This window comes from Prunus mume, linkage group LG4, assembly GCF_029339155.1.
Source record: "Prunus mume cultivar Tortuosa linkage group LG4, ASM2933915v1, whole genome shotgun sequence".
Lineage (NCBI taxonomy): Eukaryota > Viridiplantae > Streptophyta > Magnoliopsida > Rosales > Rosaceae > Prunus > Prunus mume.
Window position 1 is genome coordinate 10,333,417 of NC_142701.1, and position 22,289 is coordinate 10,355,705.

General features: G+C 36.9%; 1 protein-coding gene across 1 annotated transcript; it reads left to right on the forward strand.

The window, feature by feature from the left end:
- Positions 1 to 48: 48 nt before the first annotated feature.
- LOC103328019 (uncharacterized) lies at positions 49 to 18,249 on the forward strand. The gene is made up of 31 exons (XM_089050670.1): positions 49 to 242; positions 325 to 447; positions 546 to 703; positions 823 to 867; positions 1,056 to 1,134; positions 1,229 to 1,302; positions 1,433 to 1,539; positions 2,012 to 2,194; positions 2,832 to 3,035; positions 3,149 to 3,365; positions 3,464 to 3,538; positions 3,622 to 3,968; positions 4,324 to 4,516; positions 4,614 to 4,866; positions 4,953 to 5,292; positions 5,982 to 6,162; positions 6,285 to 6,425; positions 6,503 to 6,764; positions 8,020 to 8,478; positions 8,702 to 9,165; positions 11,106 to 11,242; positions 11,322 to 11,503; positions 11,607 to 12,008; positions 12,338 to 12,463; positions 12,614 to 12,679; positions 12,791 to 14,589; positions 14,668 to 14,947; positions 15,649 to 15,933; positions 16,192 to 16,716; positions 16,920 to 17,052; positions 17,633 to 18,249. Exons 1-31 carry the CDS (start codon positions 174 to 176, stop codon positions 17,899 to 17,901), a joined length of 8,178 nt encoding a protein of 2,725 aa, XP_088906796.1. The 5' UTR covers positions 49 to 173; the 3' UTR covers positions 17,902 to 18,249.
- The last annotated feature ends 4,040 nt before the right edge of the window (positions 18,250 to 22,289 follow it).

Genomic DNA, 22,289 nt, shown 5'->3' on the forward strand with positions numbered 1-22,289 from the left:
CGATAGTGTACACGGTGGTTTTGTCGTCGTTACCCCTAAACCCACCTAAAACCCAATATCATCCTTCGCGGGTTGCTAAACCCAAAATCAAAAGTCGGCATCGTTCGTTCTCAAACACTTCCACCAACCAAAAGCCCCCTTCTTCATCTTCTTCTGCAGTTTCTCAATTCAACATGGCAACCCTATCACAAGCTCAGGCCGTCAAGTCGCTCAACAAATCCCCCGGACGCCGCCGTTTTGTCGTAAGCTTGCTCTTTGTTCTTTTTACTTCAGTTTTCTTTTTAAAGAATTTCATGATGATATTTGGTTGGTTTTTATGTGCAGTTCAAGAGCTTCTCTCAGAGACTAGAAGAAGTTGAAATTGATGTATTCCGAAGCCTTGATAAAGTTAAATCAGAGCCGCAAGCGGGCTCTACGTTTTTCCGGGACTGCCTCGTAGAATGGAGGGTATGTGCCTATTTTTCATAAGATTTTTCTCCAATTTTTAATCTTTTGTTTTTTTTTCTTTTGTTGTTTGTGATTGTTGGTGCTGATTTTTGTTGTAGGAATTGAACACGGCTGAGGATTTCATCGCTTTCTATGAGCAAATGACGCCATTGGTCCAAACATTGCCTTTGGTGTTGTTGCACAAGGAAACCGTAATCTCAGAACTCCTTTCTAGATTACAGATGAAGGCAAGGTTGTCGCTTGAGCCCATTCTCAGGTATGCTAACTTATTTGACGCCAACCCTTTTGAGATATCTGATTGTATCTTTAGATTTTTTAATTTCCGAGAGTGGAGCTTTTCTTTTTCTTTTTAAAATTAGCTATGTTTGTGAGCAGGTTAATTGCAGCCCTGTCTAGAGATCTCCTAGAGGACTTTATCCCGTGAGTTTCCTCAGCCTTTAGAATGAATTTAATTTATAGCTGCTGGTGTTTTGTTGTTTTTACTTCCTTAATTGGTCATGATGTCTGTTGGTTATTCAAGACGACTCTTTCAGTCTCTTGAAGAATTGCATCATGACCTTTTGTTCTGGTTGAACGTATTTATTGTCACTTATGTGGGTTTCTGTCAGCTTCTTGCCAAGGATTGCTGACTCTCTAGTGTGTCTCCTAGAAAGTGGTGCTGATAGGGAGCCAGAGACCATTGAGCAGGTCCAATTTTAGTTTTGTTTATTTCCTCTTTACTCTTATTGGGGTTTACGTGTAATTTTACATGAACTCACGGTTTGCGGTGTTTTTTGTGCAGATCTTTACATCGTGGTCATCTATTATGATGTACTTGCAAAAATATCTTGTACAAAAGCTTGTGCATGTTCTAAAGTAAGTACTTGGTATTGATTTTCAGTGTGTCAAAGCAAACTGGAGGCTTTTATTTTATACAAAATAAGCCCCTTTTTAACTTTCAGAGTGGTGATGAGAATATTTATGTGATATATATGTGTGTATATAGGGTTACTGTAAAATTGAGATATTATCCAAAAGATTACATCCAAGAATTTATGGCAGAGGGGATGTCATTCTTGCTGAGAAATGCACCTTTTGAGCAGCTTAAAGAAGGTATACCTTGCCATATTTTATATTTTCAGTTTTCGCCGTCTGAATTTGTTGACTAGGGGGAAACATAGATTATCTCTATACGAGTCCCTTGAAGCATGCCTTACTTTGAATGTGTTCAGGACTTTTTGTTTCATGGATTCAAAATGATGCAGTTTTCTTTTGTTTTTTTAACTTACTCTTCATCTCATGCTTAACATGGCGACAATTATCATCTAGATGCTTGTTTGTTTTTTCCCCATGTATTCTGTCAATGATGGATAATAATGTGTAGTTTCTAATTTGATATGCACTACATCTGATGGAAGACTGACCTTCTTTATGTCTTTATTGAAATATTTTAATCCAATCACTTGTAGCTGAAGATATAGTTTTAGTTTAGATAACAATAAATTGTTGGCCATATGCGTGTTATGTTGAATTAAGTTTCTTTCACAGGAATTGATAAATTTTCCTCATCATTGAATTGCTGCAGGTGTCAAAAAGGTCATGTTTGAAGTTGTGAAGAAATCAATACCTGTCAGAAAATGTGGAGTCAGTGCTTTACTATATTTTGTCATGCGAGGGACCTCATCAAGGTTCCATTCTAAAGCCGAGCAAGTGTTGCATTTATTGATGGACAACTTGATACTTGGTATTGGTGAAAATATCAGCAAAGGTAAGCTTATTCAGTGGAAAGCTTGTTGACTGTGCTTTTACCTATAATTATATCATATTAAAAGGAGTATTTTTACTATATTCATATTTCATACGTGAAAATTGTATACTATCATTTAAGGTTCATCCGATACTTACCCAAGAGTATTTGAATATGTTTGTGATTTTGGCTTGGCTTAAGTGTGAAGTGCAAATACAAATTAAAGGTTATGAAAGAACGATTGGTTGGTTTAAGAGAAAATTGGTAGTAATTCTAAATTATATGTATGTTCATGTTTACCTTTTCATTTGTTTATTTGTCAAATAATTGCAACCACGCATTTTAGGAGTCCACAAATTGTATTAGATTTTCTGGTGAGATGCATGATCCTCCTCTAGTAGTTGAGAATTTTGGATTTTCCTGGATTCTCTACTGTTAAGTGAATCCAAAGGTGCTCAGTCTATTGACTGTATTGTTATCTCTTTAATTTGTATTTGATGTAGAATGCATCGATTTGTTAAATGAAATATTAATGATTGATCTTATTGCAGTAAGTAATATTTTTGGGAGTTCTATTGATTTTGTTTGTCTCTGACTCTCTCTCTCTCTCTCTCTCTCTCTCTCTCTCTCTCTCTCTCTCTCTCTCTCAATGCTGCAGGTTCAGACACTGTTGTTGAAGTCTTAATTTCTGCATTACAAAGATTATGTGATGACTTGGACTCCAAGGAGTTGAACTTAATGTTCAATATCTTATATCAGGAAATTACTGACTGTGTGATTAATGGAGGTGTTGAACGTTTAAGCCGCCTGTTGTTATTGCTTGTTTCTACCATTCAAGTTAAGAATGGCCAAAGGGTTTCCGGTGAGTGATAGTGTTTTTGTTTTCTGATTCGTTTATTTTACTATTAAGCATTCATTTCTTTAGTAATGATGTGTTTGTCTGCTCCTTGTGCTACCAACTGTAACATTTGACAGATTACCAACAAATGCTTGAAATTGTGGGTTTGCTTGTGCGGACATTTATCATTCCTTCTGGCATTACAATGGCAAAGGAACATTCATCTGATGTTGTGGATAAGGTTTTGCAGTTAATGCTCAGTATTCTTAGTGGACTGCACAGTTACAATGATATGTCAACCATATCTAGTTGTTCATTGCAATGGGCTCCTGTATTTGATCTAAAGAACTCAAGGTGCTGCCTTGAACGAAATCCTTGTGCTTCTGATGTTTTTTGTTTTGTTTTTTCTTCTGGATTAGTTTGTTTGACATAGTTGAGTCCTGCTGTTACAGTTTGTTGGGTTTTATTCGACAACTATTACAAAAGGATGTTTGCGTACTAGATATCTTCAGAGTTAACATTTTAAGGTAAGATCGATTTTTTTTTTCTTTGAGTGTTTCTGTATTATTATCTATTATGTGGCTTTTAACTTTTTCAATTGAATTTTCAGGGCCATGAATGATTTAATAGAAACTTCACAGGAAGATGTAATTTATTTGTTACTCACCTTCAGTGAAAAACTACAAATGGAAACCCAAAGCTTGACCTTCTTAGATAGAACACGTGAAGGAGTTCCAAGGATTCAAAGTTTTATGCGTGGGGCTATCAGCAATTGGGTTGGGGTTTTAAAGGGTATTGTAGATGGGGATTCATCATCCACTTTAATTCATGAAGCTGACTTGGCCCTGCTGTGGGGTGTCATTAACTGCTTTCCACAAATAGCAGAATCCGAAGAAGATTTTTCATTGTTGATGGATTTGATAGATGCAGATGATCAAATTCTGATGATTGAAGCTGGTACACTACCACATCTTTTGTAATTTAACCTATGGTTTCTTGCTTGATAATTTTTTGATGCCATGTTGCTTTATGCTTAGAAAAACTTGTATATATATATGCAACATTAACCTATGGTTTCACCACATTTTAAAATCTGTAGCAGAATCTCTATTTTGGTGGTTTATTAGAATGCTTTGCATCCTTATATGTATCAGTATTTTCTTATTTTCACCACATTTTTTTTTTGTCCGAATGAATATGATATTTTGAACTGTTGGACTGGCTGAGTCAAATATGTTTTTGAAGTATTTATCGAAGGTTTTCAGACCATTTTCTTGGCCTTGACATTTTTTTTCATATTGTACTCTTGCAGACAATATTGCAGGTTTTCCTAAACACACTTGGGAGAGCTTAATTGGTGCTACCTTAAATTCCTATTACAAACTTACTCGTGGTAAAAAATCTGAGCTTGACGAAACAAGCAGATTTTTGCATCTTGGAAAGAGACACAAATCATGTCCACAAGTGTTGGTTGCTGTTGCTGATTTTTTGGATTCTGTGTACGGGTATGAATATCTGTGTAATGTAGATTTTCTCCCTTTTTAGAGTTAATTGTGTATAAAAGCATGCATTGACATAACCTCCTGCTATTACAAATACTAGGCCTATTGCGGAAGGAGACACCAAGTCTAGAACTTATCATCCAGAACTACAGGCAGATAAAGCCATAGATGCTTTGGACATATTTGCTGATAATTTGTGCCACTCAGACAGAGGGATTCGTGCTTCAACTCTTAGAATATTGTGCCACTATGAAACTCTAAATTGCAATATTTGCAGAGAGGATGAGCCAGTTGCGAAGAAAATGAGAACTGAAGTTTCTCCTACTTGTCATGTGGATAATCAAGGCTTTAATGTATGCTTCTGTTTCTTCATGTTATGCTTGTTAGAAGTTAATATTCTATATATGAAATTCCATACTGATTTTGGTTCAATTATCAGGTTCTTCCGCTCCTCCTCTCAATCGAGTCAACTCCGCTTTCAATTTCTACCAGTAGGAAAGTTACTCTATTGATTTCTAGAATACAGATGGCCCTCTCCTCTGGAAGAATAGCTGAAGCTTATCTGCCCCTTATTTTGAATGGGATGATTGGTATCTTCCATAACCGGTTTAGTTATCTTTGGAATCCTACGTCAGAGTGTCTTGCAGTTCTGATTAGCCAAAATACTGGACTTGTATGGGAGATATTTGTTCATTATTTTGAACAATGCCTATCGAGATTTCAAGTGTCTTTTGATCAAGTTGATGAAGTAAATTCTAAGTTGATCAACAAGTCAAGTGGTATGTCACAACTTGATTCTTTCTGTTATGTTGTATTAACCACAATGAATATCTGGACTGTTATGGTCATTTTGTTAGGCTTCTTCCTGGGTTGGTTTTCACCTTTCTTTCAGGAAATTCTCTTTGTCTAGGATAAAAAAAGGGGAAGGTTTTTTTGATACTAATAAGTGGGTTGTGCGATATTGATAAGGATCTACTTCATTTTTTTTTTTCCTTTTTGAGTAATATTGGACCTTTGAAGTTTTCTTTATATTGGTTGGACTTGGACATGATCCCTTTGGATAGCTAGCATAGTCCCACATTGCAGGGGTAGTTTTGGGCTTTATGGTATATGAGCATCCTTTCTTTATAAACTGGTTTTCCTGGATCAGTTCTACCATGCGTTAACATGGTATGCACAGAAAAGTTGGGCAGGGTTGTCTCTCCCCTCATTTGGAGGTGGATAGCCGACTAGCCTTGGCGCTTAAGGGGAGTGTTCGAATAGTCTTACATTGCCTAGGTATATTTAAGATGTTTATTGTGCAGTGTATAAACACATGGACACACTTTTGTAATCGGTTTTCAAGGATGACTTCTGTCCATCAGTTTCTCATATATATATATATATATTAAATGTGAATACACTCTCGCTGAATGGCTACAAAGTTGTTCTCTTGGATGCTCAGTCTTATCCTGTTTCTGTTTTGCAGATTTGGTTGAAGGCTTTAATTTGTGTATTACTTCCAAGTCTGATAGTACGCCTTCTGCAGCAGTATTATCTTCTTTGCTTCAGTCTTTACAAAGAATTCCAACTATAATTGAATCTAAGTCTCGTCAGATTCTACCTTTGTTTTTAAAGTTTCTGGGCTACAATTGCAAAGACTTTAAAAGGTGATTGTCAGTTGGCATTATATTTGTTACTGAATACTTGTTCTTGGGTATTTTGAACTTTGAACAGCCTTAGTGAAAATATTTTTTTTTTGGGCTCATTCGCCTTTATTTTGTGACTGCAGCATCGGGTCTTTCAATCCGAGTGTTTGTAAAGGCAAAGAGTGGAAAGGTGTCCTCAAAGAATGGTTAAACCTGCTGAAACTGATGCACAACCTTAAGTCCTTCTATCAGAATCAGTTTCTTAAAGAGGTCTTACAAAATAGGTTGGTGCAAATTTCATATATATAATTTCCAATTTTTGACCCTTTGTTTGACCAATTAATTTTCTCCTGGGTGCCAGGCTTTTGGATGAAAATGATGCTGAAATACAGATGAAGGTTCTTGATTGCCTGTTAATCTGGAAAGATGATTTCCTGCTCCCATATAGTCAACGATTGAAAAATCTAGCCAGCTTCCATAATTTGAGAGAAGAATTAACAACATGGAGTTTATCCAGAGAGTCTAATCTAATTGAAGAAGAGCACAGACCTGACCTTGTGCCTATGGTTATCCGTCTTCTGATGCCCAAAGTTCGCAAATTGAAGAAACATGCTTCTCAGAAGGTATGTTTAGTTTTAACTTGTGATATCGTTTATCTTAATCATTCTTGGACCTGTGGTTCTCAAAAATATGTTCTATTATGTTTACACACATGTATATATTTGTATAATGTATCATATGTAGAAGGTCTTCTATAAAAGAGGTTCTGCATAGAAGGGGCTGTGTGTGGTTGTACACAGGCCTTTTTGACGAAGAAGGGGAAGCTCCTAGGGAAGCAAATCCCTTCATCAGAATTAAATGATCAGTTCACACCTTGTGGGTCTCTCGAGGAGAATCTTGTGTATGATTAGATCAATATTAGGATTGAGCGAATTGATTTGTTAGTAAAACTTAGTCTTCTTAAACAACACTTAGCACCTAACTTCACAAAAATTTAGTTTTTTCCTTTTGGCTTAGCCATGGGGTGTCTGAGACAGGGCCGCTGAAAGGGTCTCATACTCTTGCATAATTCCTTCAAGCTTAGGTGTAACTTAAAAGATTATGGTAGGTTTGATCTGAATGTGCAAGAGGAATGAATAAACAAATAAGTATCATCAGTGATATACCTACAAGGCAACAAAACCTCTCAAACATCTAAATGTGAGACCACCATCAGTTCATTTCCATAGTTTCCCTTGGAGGGATGTATGTGGTGTTTAGAATGCTAGGGAAGTTAGATGAGTGTGTAACTTGGGCTTCAATGTTTCAAAAGCCTCTTGGTTGAGAAGAGTTCAGAACCGGGGTAAAAGAATATATTGTGGGAAAGATAAACATACCCTTGATAAACAAGATTGCTGGTATGAATTTTAAGAACTTATGGGCAGATAATTTAAAAAAATGATATGAGGTTGTCATGTACCTTAAGGACTAAGGGTCCAACTTTCTCTTGATTGGCCTGGGATCAAACTGCACTAGATGAGTATTTTATGTAATTTCATAAACCCACACTAGCACGCACATGTACACACACACAAAAGAAGTATTTGCATATTTGTACTCAAATTTCATGGCCATGGGTACATAATCTGTTTTCCCCCTTGACATGTCTTATTTTTGTTATAATTGTACTATTTTATGAATTATATGTTTAATTGATGCGTTATGGGTTGATTTTACATTCCCAAATGCTTCACTGGAATAAGTGTTCATTCGTTTTGGTTTATTTTATTGATAATTCCATAAATTTGGAATGCCAATATTTCCAGCATTTTGCATCATTATTGCAGTTTAAACATATGACACACTTTTCATATCTCTCTGTATTTTTTTCTGCGTCAGCTTTCAAGAGTAAATCATCGGAAGGCAGTTCTTGGTTTCATAGCTCAAGTTGAAGTTGAAAAGCTTCCTCTTTTCTTTGTGCTGTTAATAAAGCCCTTGCAAATTGTTTCAAAGGGAAGTGACGGTGCTGCAAGCTGGTTTTGGACCTTGCCAAACAGTTCTTTGGCTGAATTTCAAGCATTGGATTTCTTAAAATATTTCACTTTGAGCAATATATCAGCCCTATCTTGGAAGAAAAGATCTGGTTTTCTGCATGTGATTGAAGATATCCTTGGAGTTTTTGATGCATCACGTGTTGGTCCCTTTCTTGATTTTCTAATGGGGTGTGTCGTTCGGATATTAGGAAGCTGCAGTTTAGGTCTTGATGTGGCAAAAGGCAATGGATCTTCAGTTGAAAATTATCCGGATGTGGACCTTACTTTGCTTGGAAAAGATAGTGCAGTGGAAAATAATGTTCTGGTAATACTTCATTTGCCTATTTATTTTTAGAAGAAACAAATACTTGATTAAATAATTGTTAGTGAATTATGCAGTGTCTGGTCATGGACAAGATTTCCACCATCTTGACAGTAAATTGAGTGACATGGCATATGAAACATAATTTCTTTTGGCTGTAAATTGAGTTAACAATTAGTTAACAATTTAATTGTAATTTACTGAGCAATTTATGGTCTATGTGCAGATCTCCACGACTTTGAGGCAGTTCAAGGATTTGAGGTCTTTATGTCTGAAAATTGTATCCTTTGTTCTCAATAAGTATGAAGATCATGAATTTAGTTGCGAGTTCTGGGACCTATTCTTCATGTCAGTCAAGCCTTTAATTGATGGTTTCAAGCAGGAGGGACCCAGCGGCCAGAAACCTAGTTCACTATTCTCTTGTTTTCTTGCTCTGTCTAGAAGCCAAAAACTTGTACCACTACTGTATAGGGAACAAAAACTTGTTCCTGATATACTCTCAATTCTAACCGTCACGTCAGCATCTGAAGCTATTATATCTTGTGTTCTTAAGTTTGTTGAGAACCTTTTGAATCTTGATCACGAGTTGGATGATGAAGATAGTGCTGTAAAAAGAGTTATACTCCCGAACCTTGAAGCACTTATTGATAGCCTGCATAGTCTTTTTCACAGTAATAATGCTGCCAAGAGGTAATAATAGGGTCATTTTCTGTGTACACGGACACACATAAGCAAAACTACAAAGCAGTGGTGCCTCCTCCATGATGTGCTTGCTATTAGACGTTTTACTTTATTTGAGTATATCTGCAGCGAATGCCTTTGAAGTATTTGCTTTTCTTGCATTGAACTCAACCTTCTTGGTGTTTCTTTTCCCCCTTGTGTGACACAATTGATGCTTTTGTGCGGCTTACAGGAATACATTTCGAAATCCACCCTAGTTTTGAGCATTTAGAAGTATCTATGCTAGTTATAGGCAGCCGACTTGCTATTTTTCGTTAATGCTTATAACATCTTAAGAGTTAAGACTCTCATCATTACATTAACTCTACAATGTGTGATTGCTGCATGTATGTGCTTCGATGTTCAGTTAAGCTTATGAATTTTTTTTTGGCTTATTTACTGTTTCACCCCCTAGAACTCAAGCTCGCTCTCACTTAACCACCTGGAACTCAAATTTCCTTACTTTACCCCTCATTCTGCCACTCCATCTCAAATGTTATCCTCTCCCCTCAGCGCCATCTCCTCTCTCTCTCTCTCTCTCTCTCTCTCTCTCTCCCCTCCCGCACCCAACCCCTAGCGCACCTTTGCATTGCACCCCACCCCTTCTCTCCCTATGCCTCTCTCTCTTTCTCTATCTCTCTCACTCTCACTCTCCCGGCCTCTCTCTTCTCCCCTCTACCCTTCCCAGACCCAACCCCCACCCTAGACCTAACCCTCCACGGAATTACTCAACACACCCAAACCACAACCACTCAAATCTTAAAAAAAAATCTCCTCGACAGCCACTCCACATAGAGAGTGAGAGTGGGGAAAGAGGCACAGAGAAGAAAGAATATGGGAGGGGAGGGTGGGGTAGGATGGGGTTGGGGAGGGGAGAGGAGAGAGAGGCAGAGAGAGAGGAGTGCGGCAGAGGGAGAGGAGGGGTGGAGTTGCGATGGAGGTGCTGGGGGTTTGGTTTGGGGAGGGAGAGAGAGAGAGAGAGAGAGAGAGAGAGAGAGAGAGAGAGAGAGAGAGAGAGAGAGAGGGTGGGGGTGGGGTGTGATGGGAGTGAGAGAGAGAGAGAAAGAGAGGCAGAGAGAAGAGAGAAGATAGAGGGGCTAAAATTACTAGAATGCCCATGCCACCTCAGCTCATTTAACGGTTTTATGGATGGAAGTGGTAAAGTGAGAAGATTTCAACAATTTTAGGGATTCATGGGGTAAAGTGAGGAAATTTGAGTTCCGGGTGGTTAAGTGAGAGCGAGCTCGAGTTCCGGGTAGTGAAACAGTAAATAAGCCAATTTTTTATATGTTAAGGACATAGCAATTTGGAAACTTGAATAACATTGTTTTATTGTTAAATGAATATCCATGAAATAGATTATAGGTTGAGTACAAATTATGAGTCCCATTATACAATGTGCTTGAAACTTTTTACATACGGTTCGATATGCGGAATCCTATGCTTTCTTTTGATAACCAAACGGACTATCTTTTCAAATAGTTTGTTTCACTTTCGTTTACTGGATGGAGTTTTTGGGATGCTGTTTTCAGACAGATGTCTTTTCTGTGATGCTAAGTTGGCTACCACCATGTGTTATCTGTTAGTTTCTTTATTAGTATTAAGATGAAGGTAGATTAAGAATAGTAGCATTCCCCAGCGTTCATTTTGAATATTTATTGAACTTCCATGAGATAAACTTTGTTGATCATTTCTTAGCATTAAGCATGATGATTGATGAATCTTCTTGTTTCTGCCGACCTTGATAGGATTGACAGCCTTAGCCCCCATTTTTCTGATTTACGTATTAGCCTTAAAACCACATTTCTCATCTATATTCCGCACTGATAATTTCCTGTTGAAAGTATTTTGTGGAAAAGAAAGGATGTCATCTTATATGCCATGTTTGTCACTTGCTATTTTACTGCCAGGAAATTGTTTAAACGCCCAGGAGACACAGAAACAAGAATTTTCAAATTTTTACCAAAGTATATAAAGAGTACAGTGCCAGCCAGGAAATTTGTGGATATATTGCTTCCAGTTTTAGCAAATGGAACTCAAAATTCAGGTAATTATATCTTGAATAATCTCGTACTTAACGAAGGATTTCCACGTCATATACTTAAAGTCTTCTGTTCACCTTGCAGATTTTTGTTTTGAAGTGGTGCAAGTAATTCGTGATATTGTTCCAGTATTGGGGAGTGAGATTACAAATAAAATTCTTAATGCAGTATCTCCACTACTTACTTCTACTGATCTAGATAAACGTGTTTTTATATGTGATCTTCTGGATGCTGTTGCTAGAGTAGACCCTTCTGTTCACTTTGTGGTACTTGGTGAACCCCTTTTTATCTCTCTTTTATTAGAATTTCATTGGCTTTGTAATTTTGTATTTTGTCATTATTTTCTCGTAACTCTTCAAAGGAATGCAGGCAAAACTTGTCCAGGACTTGAATGCAACCTCTAATACAGAATTGGGTAGCCTGGATTATGACAATGTTGTCAATGCTTATGAAAAGATCAGTGTTGATATCTTCTATACAATTCGAGAGGATCATGCATTGGTCATTTTGTCTCATTGTGTCTATGACATGTCATCTGAAGAATTAATCTTGAGGCACAGTGCTTACAAGTCATTGCGTTCATTTGTTGAATTTGCTGCCCTAATACTTGGCCAAGTAGTGAACAACCACTGTGAAATGCCTGATATGCCTGACAAGATGTTGGCCTCGGATGATTGTTATTGGACAAGAGCTTGCATTCAGAGAATAACAAGCAAGTTTCTTTTGAACCATATGGGTAATGCTTTGAAGAGAGGAACTTCTATTAGAAAGGTAATAATTTTGTTTTTATTTTCCTGCAGGACTGACTGTATATCAATGCCAATTAAAGACACAACATCCTTTAAATACATTAACAGACCATGCATATTCTATAGCTAGAACTTTTCAAAGAGTCAGTGCCGATGTAATCTAGGACAAATATTACGAAATGTGTTAAAAATTCATTGCAATAATAATGGCTAAGTTAATGGCCAAAAACAAAAACAATGCCTAAATAAATTACTGGCAAAAAAAAATAAAAAAATAAAAATCAGAGCTGTTGCAACTCCAAGATACACTTCTTTCTACACCCTCTTTATGATTGATTGGTGTGGTTTCAGGAATGGGTTGATTTACTAAGAGAAATGGTGTTAAAACTCCCAGAAGTGGCAAATCTGGGTTCATTGAAGGCTCTTTGCGATGAAGATGCTGAAATAGATTTTTTCAACAATATCGTTCACTTACAGGTGAAGTTTTGTATCATATCTGTGGTCATTTTTTCTTAATTAAAACTTGTGATATTCTTTTTAAAAATCAACCGCTGATCAATTCAGAGGAAATGTTTGTCTTGAAAAGGAGTGATGAATCTCCTCACATATTTACTTTTCTTTGTGCAGAAACATAGGAGAGCAAGGGCACTGTCACGCTTTAGGAATGTTATCAGCTCCAGCTATATGCCAGAGGTTATTTTTCTCTCTGTTATTTTTCCCTCAAAAAATAATTTGGTGATTTGTTTCACTTCTCAGAGTTTTCAACTGAGTCACTAAAATCTACTTTGCTGATATCACATCCAGGGCATCACAAAGAAAGTGTTTGTACCCCTCTTTTTCAATATGTTGCTGGAGGAGCATGAAGGAAAAGGTGAACATGTAAAAAATGTCTGCATAGAGGCCCTTGCTTCAATTTCCAGTCACATGGAATGGAATTCATACTACTCATTGTTGATGAGATGCTTTAATGAGATGATCAAGAATCCTAATAAACAAAAGCTCCTTCTGCGGCTCATCTGTTCTATTTTGGACAAGTTTCACTTTTCAGATGCCAAAGACTCTTTGGATAATGTTTCCAACACAGGGACCACTGATTCTGGCACTTCAATCTTGCGTAGATGTAGTACTGTTTCGGCAAATGAAATACAGACATGCCTTCAAAAAGTTGTGCTTCCTAAGATACATAAGTTACTGAGTGATTCTGAGAAGGTCAATGCTAACATCAATCTTGCTGCACTGAGAGTATTAAGGTTGCTCCCGGGAGATGTAATGGACTCGCAGCTTCCTAGCATTGTTCATCGAATTTCAAATTTTTTGAAGAATCGATTAGAAAGCATCCGTGAAGAAGCTAGGTCCACTTTGGCCGCTTGTTTGAAGGAGCTGGGGCTGGAATACTTACATTTTATAGTCAAGGTTTTGCGAAGTACATTGAAACGGGGATATGAGTTACATGTGTTGGGATACACACTGAACTTTATTTTGTCAAAGTTTCTTGTCACTCCAATCAGTGGGAAATTGGACTACTGTTTGGAAGATCTCCTTTATATTGTACAGAATGACATTCTTGGAGATGTTGCTGAGGAAAAAGATGTTGAAAAGATTGCTTCCAAGATGAAAGAAACTAAGAAGCAGAAGTCTTTTGAAACCCTGAGATTGATTGCTCAAAGCATAACATTCAAAAGCCACGCCTTGAAGCTTCTATCCCCTGTTACTGCTCAATTTGAGAAACATTTGACACCAAAAACCAAGTCAAAATTGGAAAGTATGTTAACTCACATAGCAGCTGGTATTGAATACAATCCAACTGTTGATCAGACTGACCTATTTATATTTGTATATGGTCTGATTGAAGATGGAATAAATGAAGAAAATGGCCAGGGTGAGAATTTGTTTATTACACGGTTAAATGGACGCCGTCGAAATGATATGACTGGAAAAGCTGTTTCGTCAGGCTGTGTTGCAGGTGCTAAATCAGTATGTTCACATCTTATTTCAGTGTTTGCTCTTGGGATATTTCAGAAGCGCATAAAGAATTTGAAATTGGGAAATAACGATGCACAAATGTTGTCAATGTTAGATCCGTTCGTCTTACTGTTAGGGAAGTGCTTGAATTCCAAGTATGAAGATGTTGTATCTGCATCACTTAGATGCCTCACCCCACTTGTCAGGTTGCCTTTGCCTGCCATCGAATCTCAGGCCGATAATATTAAAGCTGCACTGTTTGGTATTGCTGAAAGTTCAGTTAATACTGGCAGCTCTCTAATGCAGTCATGTCTGAGGTTGTTGACTGTACTTTTGCGCGGCACCAAAATCACTCTGTCATCTGATCAGCTACATCTGTTGATTCAGCTTCCATTGTTTGTTGATCTTGAGAAGAATCCCTCCTTTGTTGCTCTTTCACTTCTAAAGGCAATTGTTAACCGCAAGCTAGTTGTTCCCGAGATATATGATCTTGTAACTAGAGTTGCAGAATTGATGGTAACAAGCCAAGTAGAACCAATTCGACACAAATGTAGCAAGATTTTATTGCAATTCTTACTTGATTATCGTCTCTCTGAAAAACGCTTGCAACAGCATTTAGATTTTCTGCTGTCAAATCTGAGGTGAGTGCCTAGTAGTGCCTTCGAAAACTTCGTCTTTCCTTATTGTTTTGTTTAATGATGGCTTGACTCTTTTCACAGGTATGAGCATTCGAGTGGAAGAAAATCCGTGCTTGACATGCTCCACACAATTATTGTTAAATTTCCAAAAGGCGTTGTAGATGAGCAATCCCAGACTTTTTTTGTCAATTTGGTGGTTTGCTTGGCTAATGATCAAGATAATGAAGTTCGTTCCTTGGCTGGTGCAGCTATAAAATGTCTCACCGGCTATATAAGCCTACATTCATTTCGTTCCATTCTTGAGTACAGCCTATCTTGGTATTTGGGTGCGAAGCAACAACTGTGGAGTGCTGCTGCACAGGTAATTTTTTTTCATTTATTTCTCAAGTTTAAAGTTGTTTAGCCTTCTTATTTGAATGATGTGATTTCTTACTCTTCTTCCTTGTACTGTGTCGTGATTATAGTTCTCCACCAATTGTAGAGAATGATTAGCTTCCAAGAATATCAAAATTTAGGTATATGTAAGGTTGTTATCTAGACAAAAAGTAATCTTGGAAGTTGACTGAATTTTATATGTATTTTTTAAAAAACTTTTTCAGTATGCTAATGTTATTAGCAATTTTAAATGAATGTGGTTGGTGTGCTGCGGGAGTCTAACTGATTCAATATGCCCAATGCTCTATGCCATATATCCCAAAGCTCTCTCAAATTTTGCCATCTGGAGTTTGTTAAATAAGAAAAGAATGTGTAGATAAAGTCACTTTGCCTGAAGTTTCATATTTGGAGTGCATACTGTATGTCAGAAAGCATGTAGTCTTAATGGGTGACACTTGTGTTTTCCTGAGTGATGTGGGATCTGATTAATGTCTACAAAAATTGGATCTGCATTGTTCTTTGTCTTTGTTTGTGCTATCTCATGTTTTAGCGTCAAACGTTGTAATCCTAATTTTGAGGAGATTATCATAGTTGTTTTCCAAATCCTTTATCATAGCTTTATACCGACTCTGCTTTCTGTGGTTCATTCACATTTCTCTTGGTTAATGCCTTATGTCTATTTGATAGGTTTTGGGATTACTGGTTGAAGTCATGGAGAAAGGATTTCACAAACATATCAACAAAATATTGCCAGTTGAAGTCATGGAGAAAGAATTTCATAAGCATATCAACAGAATATTACCAGTGACTAAATGTATCTTACAGTCTACCATCAATGTAGTCACTGATGGGCAACTAGATTTTTCTAATGAAACTAACATTCCTTTATGGAAGGAGGCTTATTATTCATTAGTGATGCTGGAGAAAATGCTGCATCAGTTCCATGGTCTATGCTTTGATAGGGATCTTGAGGTATGTCATTAGTTATCACATCAGAAAACATTGCAATGACTTATGGTATTTCAAAAATCCCTCAAACGAATTGTAACTTTATAATATAGTAATTTAGAAATAGGTAGTCCAGAAGTTCTATATGTCAAATATGCCATCCTTCATCATAAAATATTAGAAAAGATGATCATAATAGATAAACTTATATTCATAATCTGGGCATTGAAGATGTTCTAATCCCTTTTCTCTGTTGTAACTGTTCCATTCTTTTGAATTTAGGATATATGGGAAGCAATTTGTGAATTACTGCTGCATCCACACATGTGGTTACGTTGCATTTCCAGTCGCCTCGTAGCTTTCTACTTTGCTGCTGTCACAGAGGCGTGCTCTAAAAATCATGAAAAACCATTTGGGACTTACTATCTTATTAGACCAAGTAGACTTTTCATGATAGCTGTTTATCTCTGCTGCCAAATGAAGACACAGCTTGTTGATGATACTGCCAGTAATCTGATTACACAAAATCTTGTGTCCACTATTTGTGGGGTGCATTCGTTGGTGGGACAAACAGAGTGTGCAGATCCCACCCAGTTCTGGTCCACCCTTGAACAGCATGAGCAGGGCTGTTTTCTTAAAGCTTTTGAGTTGCTCGATGCTAGAAAAGGAAGGATCATGTTTTTATCTCTTACCTCTGGAATATGCGACAAAAATAATGAAAGCCCCTCTAAGAATATTCGGTACTTGCTTGTCTCCAGCCTGCTAAAAAAAATGGGAAAAATTGCCCTTCAAATGGAGGCTATTCAGGTTTGTCCCAAAGGATGATTTCTTAGACTTTCTATTTATTATTATTATTATTTTATAGATATTTTGGAACATTTCTTGGCATAGGAGCCTTTTTAAAAAATTTGGTCTTATTCACTAAACTAGCTTTTACTATTGGTGACATTGTAATTCTCTAGTATGTATTTTTTTTGGGATAAAAATCATAGTGTAATTGTTCCATGCAGATGAAAATTGTCTTTGATAGTTTTGGAAAAATTTCATCCGAAATAAGTCAGGAAGACTGCCTGCTTCATGCCTCTGAAATCTTGTTGCCCTTGTATAAAGTTTGCGAAGGATTTTCTGGGAGAGTGATTCCTGGTGAGTTTTCTGTCTCACTATTTCCCCATGTTGCCATTTTAATTGCATACAGTAGAAGTATCTAGAAAGTTGGTCCTGCATATCCTAAAAGCTATAGGCTCTCGCTGCATCAATAAATAGCTTGCATTCGGGCTCTTTGCATGCCATATCTGCATCCCTCTGCGACAATCATAGTACAGCTAGAACATAACAAATTATTGGTATGGATCCTATTGTACTTGGCCTTTTTATGCAACATTGCATTGATGAGGGCTCGGGTGTTTGAACTATTAATTTTTCAGTCAAAGTGGAAGAGTATACATCCACTTTGGTTTCTGCTAAGGAAGGCCATTTTATAAATTTGCTTCAAAAATAAAAATTGAGTTACCTGTGAAACCTTTGTTTCAAACTTTATTTATATTTGAGTAGTTATTTTTGGTTGAATTCTTGAGTGGTTTAATATCACGAAATGTCAAAACAATCTTTATCTACTATATTGAATAGAATAAGATGGCTCCCTATCTCATGTTCCTATTGTTTATCTATATTTTGAAGTGCCGTCTGACAAGTTGCTATCTCATGGTCTTGTATTGTCTACCAGAAAATATGAAGCAATTAGCGCAAGAAATTTCTGAACGTGTACGAAATAAACTAGGCGTACAAAATTATGTACTGGTTTACAATGAAATCCGGAAGAATCTCAAGGCAAAGAGGGATAAGAGGAAACATGAAGAAAAGCGCATGGCTGTTACCGATCCTATGCGAAATGCAAAGAGAAAATTGAGGATTGCGGAGAAGCATCGTGCCAACAAGAAAAGGAAGATGATGACAATGAAAATGGGGAGATGGACGCATTCCAAGTCAAAGTAGATGTTGCAAGAAGCCAACGCACTTCTTGGACCACTCTCGCTCTGGTGAATTTTCTGCTTGGTCATTAGGCTGCTACGATAGGACGCTACTTCGGTTGAGAGATTAATTTTTGTAACGGCTCTAGTTCTGTTAATATAAGTTATCATTACAGTTTTGCTTAGGTAGAATCTATTTTTGTTTTTGTTTTTATGAGTCAGCACAGGATAGGGATATCACAGCCTCATAGGATGTAAATACCATTTCAAGATGTGCAGACGTGATGCTGAAACTGGCAGCATTTATAGTATTGTATATTTCTGTTGGTTATGACTGTTTCATAGCCTCAGTATCCTATTGTTACAGTATCAATTCTGGGACTCTCTCTCTCTCTCTCTCTCTCTCTCTCTATGCAAGCCATAGATTCTAATCTATAGTAAGAATGATGAAACTTGATTGCAAAGGGAGAAGCCTATTTCCCATCCGCCTTTTAATAAACATGGTAAAGACAAGTTTACCCGGGTATAAAACGACCTTTGAAGACATACGAAATAATATTTAAAAAGAATCCTCTCCCGGCAGCGTAAGCTATACACACCTGGAACTTACTACGCTCACCAAAGAAAATATCTTTGTCCGAACATTCAATGGAATCTTTATATTTAATTAATTATATAAAGATGTAGTTCCTACTCATGATAGTAATGTTGACGCATATATTGAAGATGTAGCTGCTACTCAAGATAGTAATGTTGAGGTACATGCCGAGCCTACTGAGCCATCTCGAGTAGGTCCCATTGATCAATCTTTACTTATGAGTTTTAAAACTCACATAGCAGCTGCAATTTGGAATAACCAGGTAAGTTGTTTTACTGTGACAATAGAAGATAGAATATAAGTCTGGTTCATGGTAATTAAGAATATAAGTCTGGTTCATGGTAATTAACCTTAATTTTGTTTTTTTGTTTAATTAGGAACGTGAACCCCCTTAGGTGCATGTCGAAAACATTTACCCCTCGTGAGTGGAATTGGTGGGGTAATCTAAATAATGGTATATTCAAAGGGTACATTCAGAGGTTTGGATTAGAGCAGCTTATTAGGTGTTCTTATTGGAATGCTGATAAGATTGTGGTATCTACATTTGTTGAGAGGATGACGGTATCTGTAGTAGCTACATTCTCCATTCCCAGAAGTTGTTGAAAAGCATCTACACGTGCTTGGTACCTCGAATACAAATGTGTTACATTGCATATGTCACTTTGTTCATGCCACATTCTAGAAACTAGTGGAATAGGATGGTCTGGAGACAAATGAACCTACAAAACAAGAATTCATTTATATACACATAGCATATAAAATTAACCAATGTTGCATAAACAAATAAATTCATACATGGACATAGTGATCATCGTCAACAAAACCAATGGCAATCTCACGTAGCTTGGTTTCGCTTGATTGAACTGAGAAAGGAAGAAATGTAAGGCATTGACGCATGCTTAGAAGGATTAAAACGACATTATAACATGTGACAATAATATGGCCCATATCACGCATGGTCATCCAACAAAAGAATGGTGCAAATCCATCATCAAAATAATTTAGTGCTCGCTCAATCTCGTTGTACTGTTTATGTTCCCGAATACACTTCTTAAAAACAGAAGACATATCATGTAGTTGCTGCAAGAAATCCTTGCGTACCCTATGCCATTCATTATGACCAAATCTCATTGCCATAGCTATGGTTCTATATCCACAGTTACCATCCGGAAGAACTTCAGTATGGTGAGTGATATATTTCCTAATACCCTCAGGGAATTTCTCTATATGCATATATATATATATATATATATCGAACGCTGATTGGTTTTCCCGAGGCTTATAGAGCTGAAATAAAACAAAATATTAGTTATATGGTAATAACACATTGTAAAATAAAACATTTGTAGTACATACCATAAATTTTTTTGGATTAGACAACATGGAACTAGAAGCAACCATGTTTCTTTTTTTTGGCACTACAGTGGTACTTTTCTTCAGTTTTATTTTTAGTGAGGCAGTGAGGCTTTGCTTTGGTTTATTTTTAGGTAGAGTAATGGAGGCCTCAGCAATCTCAAATGCAGATGACAAACGACGAGTAGAAGTGTCAACTTTTCGCGGTCTCCCTTTGGTCTTCAACTTCTCTTTTGGTTCAGTAAGCGCAGTAGAACCAGGGTTTATTAGCTCCTCCAGTGTCATGTGGACTTGTCTCTTCTTTTCATCATCTTGTTGTTCATACCACATATTTAATCGTTGTAGTTGTGACCTTCCTGGTGAAGTTGTGCCATGACTACTGTTTCCTATATTGATGAGATCTAATTTCCTCCAATGTGAATGCACGACATCAAGTGGTATTGGTACACCACGCTCTCTATACTCTGCAATTTCATGTGCACATGGTAATTAGTGGGTTCGACGAATAGCACAACCACATGATAAAGCATCCACCCCATCTGTCTCTAACCTGATTGCAAAAAAATTACAATGTTAACTCTGTAAACCATATATGTACATGCAATAAGTAAACTGAATTTACCTTTTTGACTCGCAAATAATTACACTCAAAGCCTTTATAGAAACAAAACCTACTAACTCTCTCAACTCCGAATGCCTGAACCTATGTTGAATAAAATATTGACTTTTTTTTCAAAAGATGCCTTAATCTCTGTGTGCTTCAGCTTTAACAATGAGTGTATAGTTACCCATGATCTCTCAAAGTTAAGTTGGCTTGAGCGGAGCTGTCACTTCAACTTTGCATGTGCACTTTTTGCTCTGTTGATAACAACGCCAATATTCCTCCTCCGTTTCTAAACCAACCAAAGTATTCCAATCCAGTCAGTTACATGTGGAAATGCACGCAAAATATCAATATTAATGGGGTGTGTCCAAAACAGGTCAGTTACAATATCACCAGATGTCCTATGTCACTCAATATAATTGTGTTTGGATAACTTAGTAAGCAATTGTTGCATTTAGGTTCTCCCAGCAAATTCTTTGGTTATATTTCGGATCCTAGCATTGTATATTGTCTTCATAGTTGAAACATTCATTGCATCTCTATCTTTAATGGTGACCAAAATATCTATGGGTTTCACCAAACTCTTAAACATGTCCACCAACAAGGCATTCTCTTTTTCAGTAAGTCGCCCCACAAATGAATGACCTTGAAGATACTCTTAAATAGGATGGTTGTGTACTCCACAAACCACCTCTAACTTCCAATCATCCCCATCACTAATATTGACACCTTTTAACAGAATGGACATCCATATTTCTTGGTACCAGTGTCCCTAGCACATTTTTTCATTTCACTATTTGCATCCGACCTTATATCAGTTGTCTCACTAGACTTGCAAGACTTATAGTTACCGTTCCTCTCACAAGTAAATATTACACGAGGTCTCCTCTTGCCCTCACCTCTATAATCAGACCTTTTAATTACAATGACAATATTATTCAATTTTCCTTGTTCACGAGCCCATTGAAGTAATGCATCTCCACCATTGAATATCTATACATAAAACTCATATTATTTAAATATAAAATTTGAAACATTAATGCCACGTTAATGATACTAAAAAGGATCTTAGACAAATAATTACTGAATAAGTTGTGAATTGATCACTATAGTCCATTACACATTCTGTTCTCACATTGTTGTCTTCAGTAGGGACGTCACCTTGTTTTTGTTCCTTCAATAGGAGTAAGATCAAAATAGCTTGGATTAAATTTGTGGTCGGCAATAAGTTACTGAAAAAATAAATAAATTTCAGTTGGATGCCACTGAAACGCAGGTAAAATTTCGGTAGTAAACCACTGAACTACGTTCCATCTTACGGTGGATCTCCACTGAATATTAAGTTGTTGACCGGTCAAAACCAACCGAAAACGGTGCAACGTTTTGGTGGCATCCCACCGAATTGACTGTCGTGTTTGGTATCTGATGTACTTGAACGCAACCAGTGACCGTTATGAAATACTAAACTTGCAAAATGCCAAAAAATAAACTCGTACCTCATTCGAAGCCTCTCTAACTTCAATATCACCCTTTATGAATAAATACAAGATGTTTTTTCACCGGTATAAATGTATAAATCTAGGGTTTAGGGTTTATGAACATGATAGTTCGAGAAAAAAGTCAAACTAGGGTTGCAGGAACATATGTGGGGTGTAGTGAGCAATTTTAATTTTTTTTGTCCTTAAGGGTAAAATAAATTATTCATATTTAAAGTTAATATGGGGTGTAAAGAGCAAATAATGGGGTGCCAATAAAACCACCCTTTGGTAAATTGTAATTAAATATTTTTGTTATCTAATAAAGTATGAATGCTAGTTTTCTTGTTCTCCACTCTTCATGCAGGGCTCAGGGCCGTCGT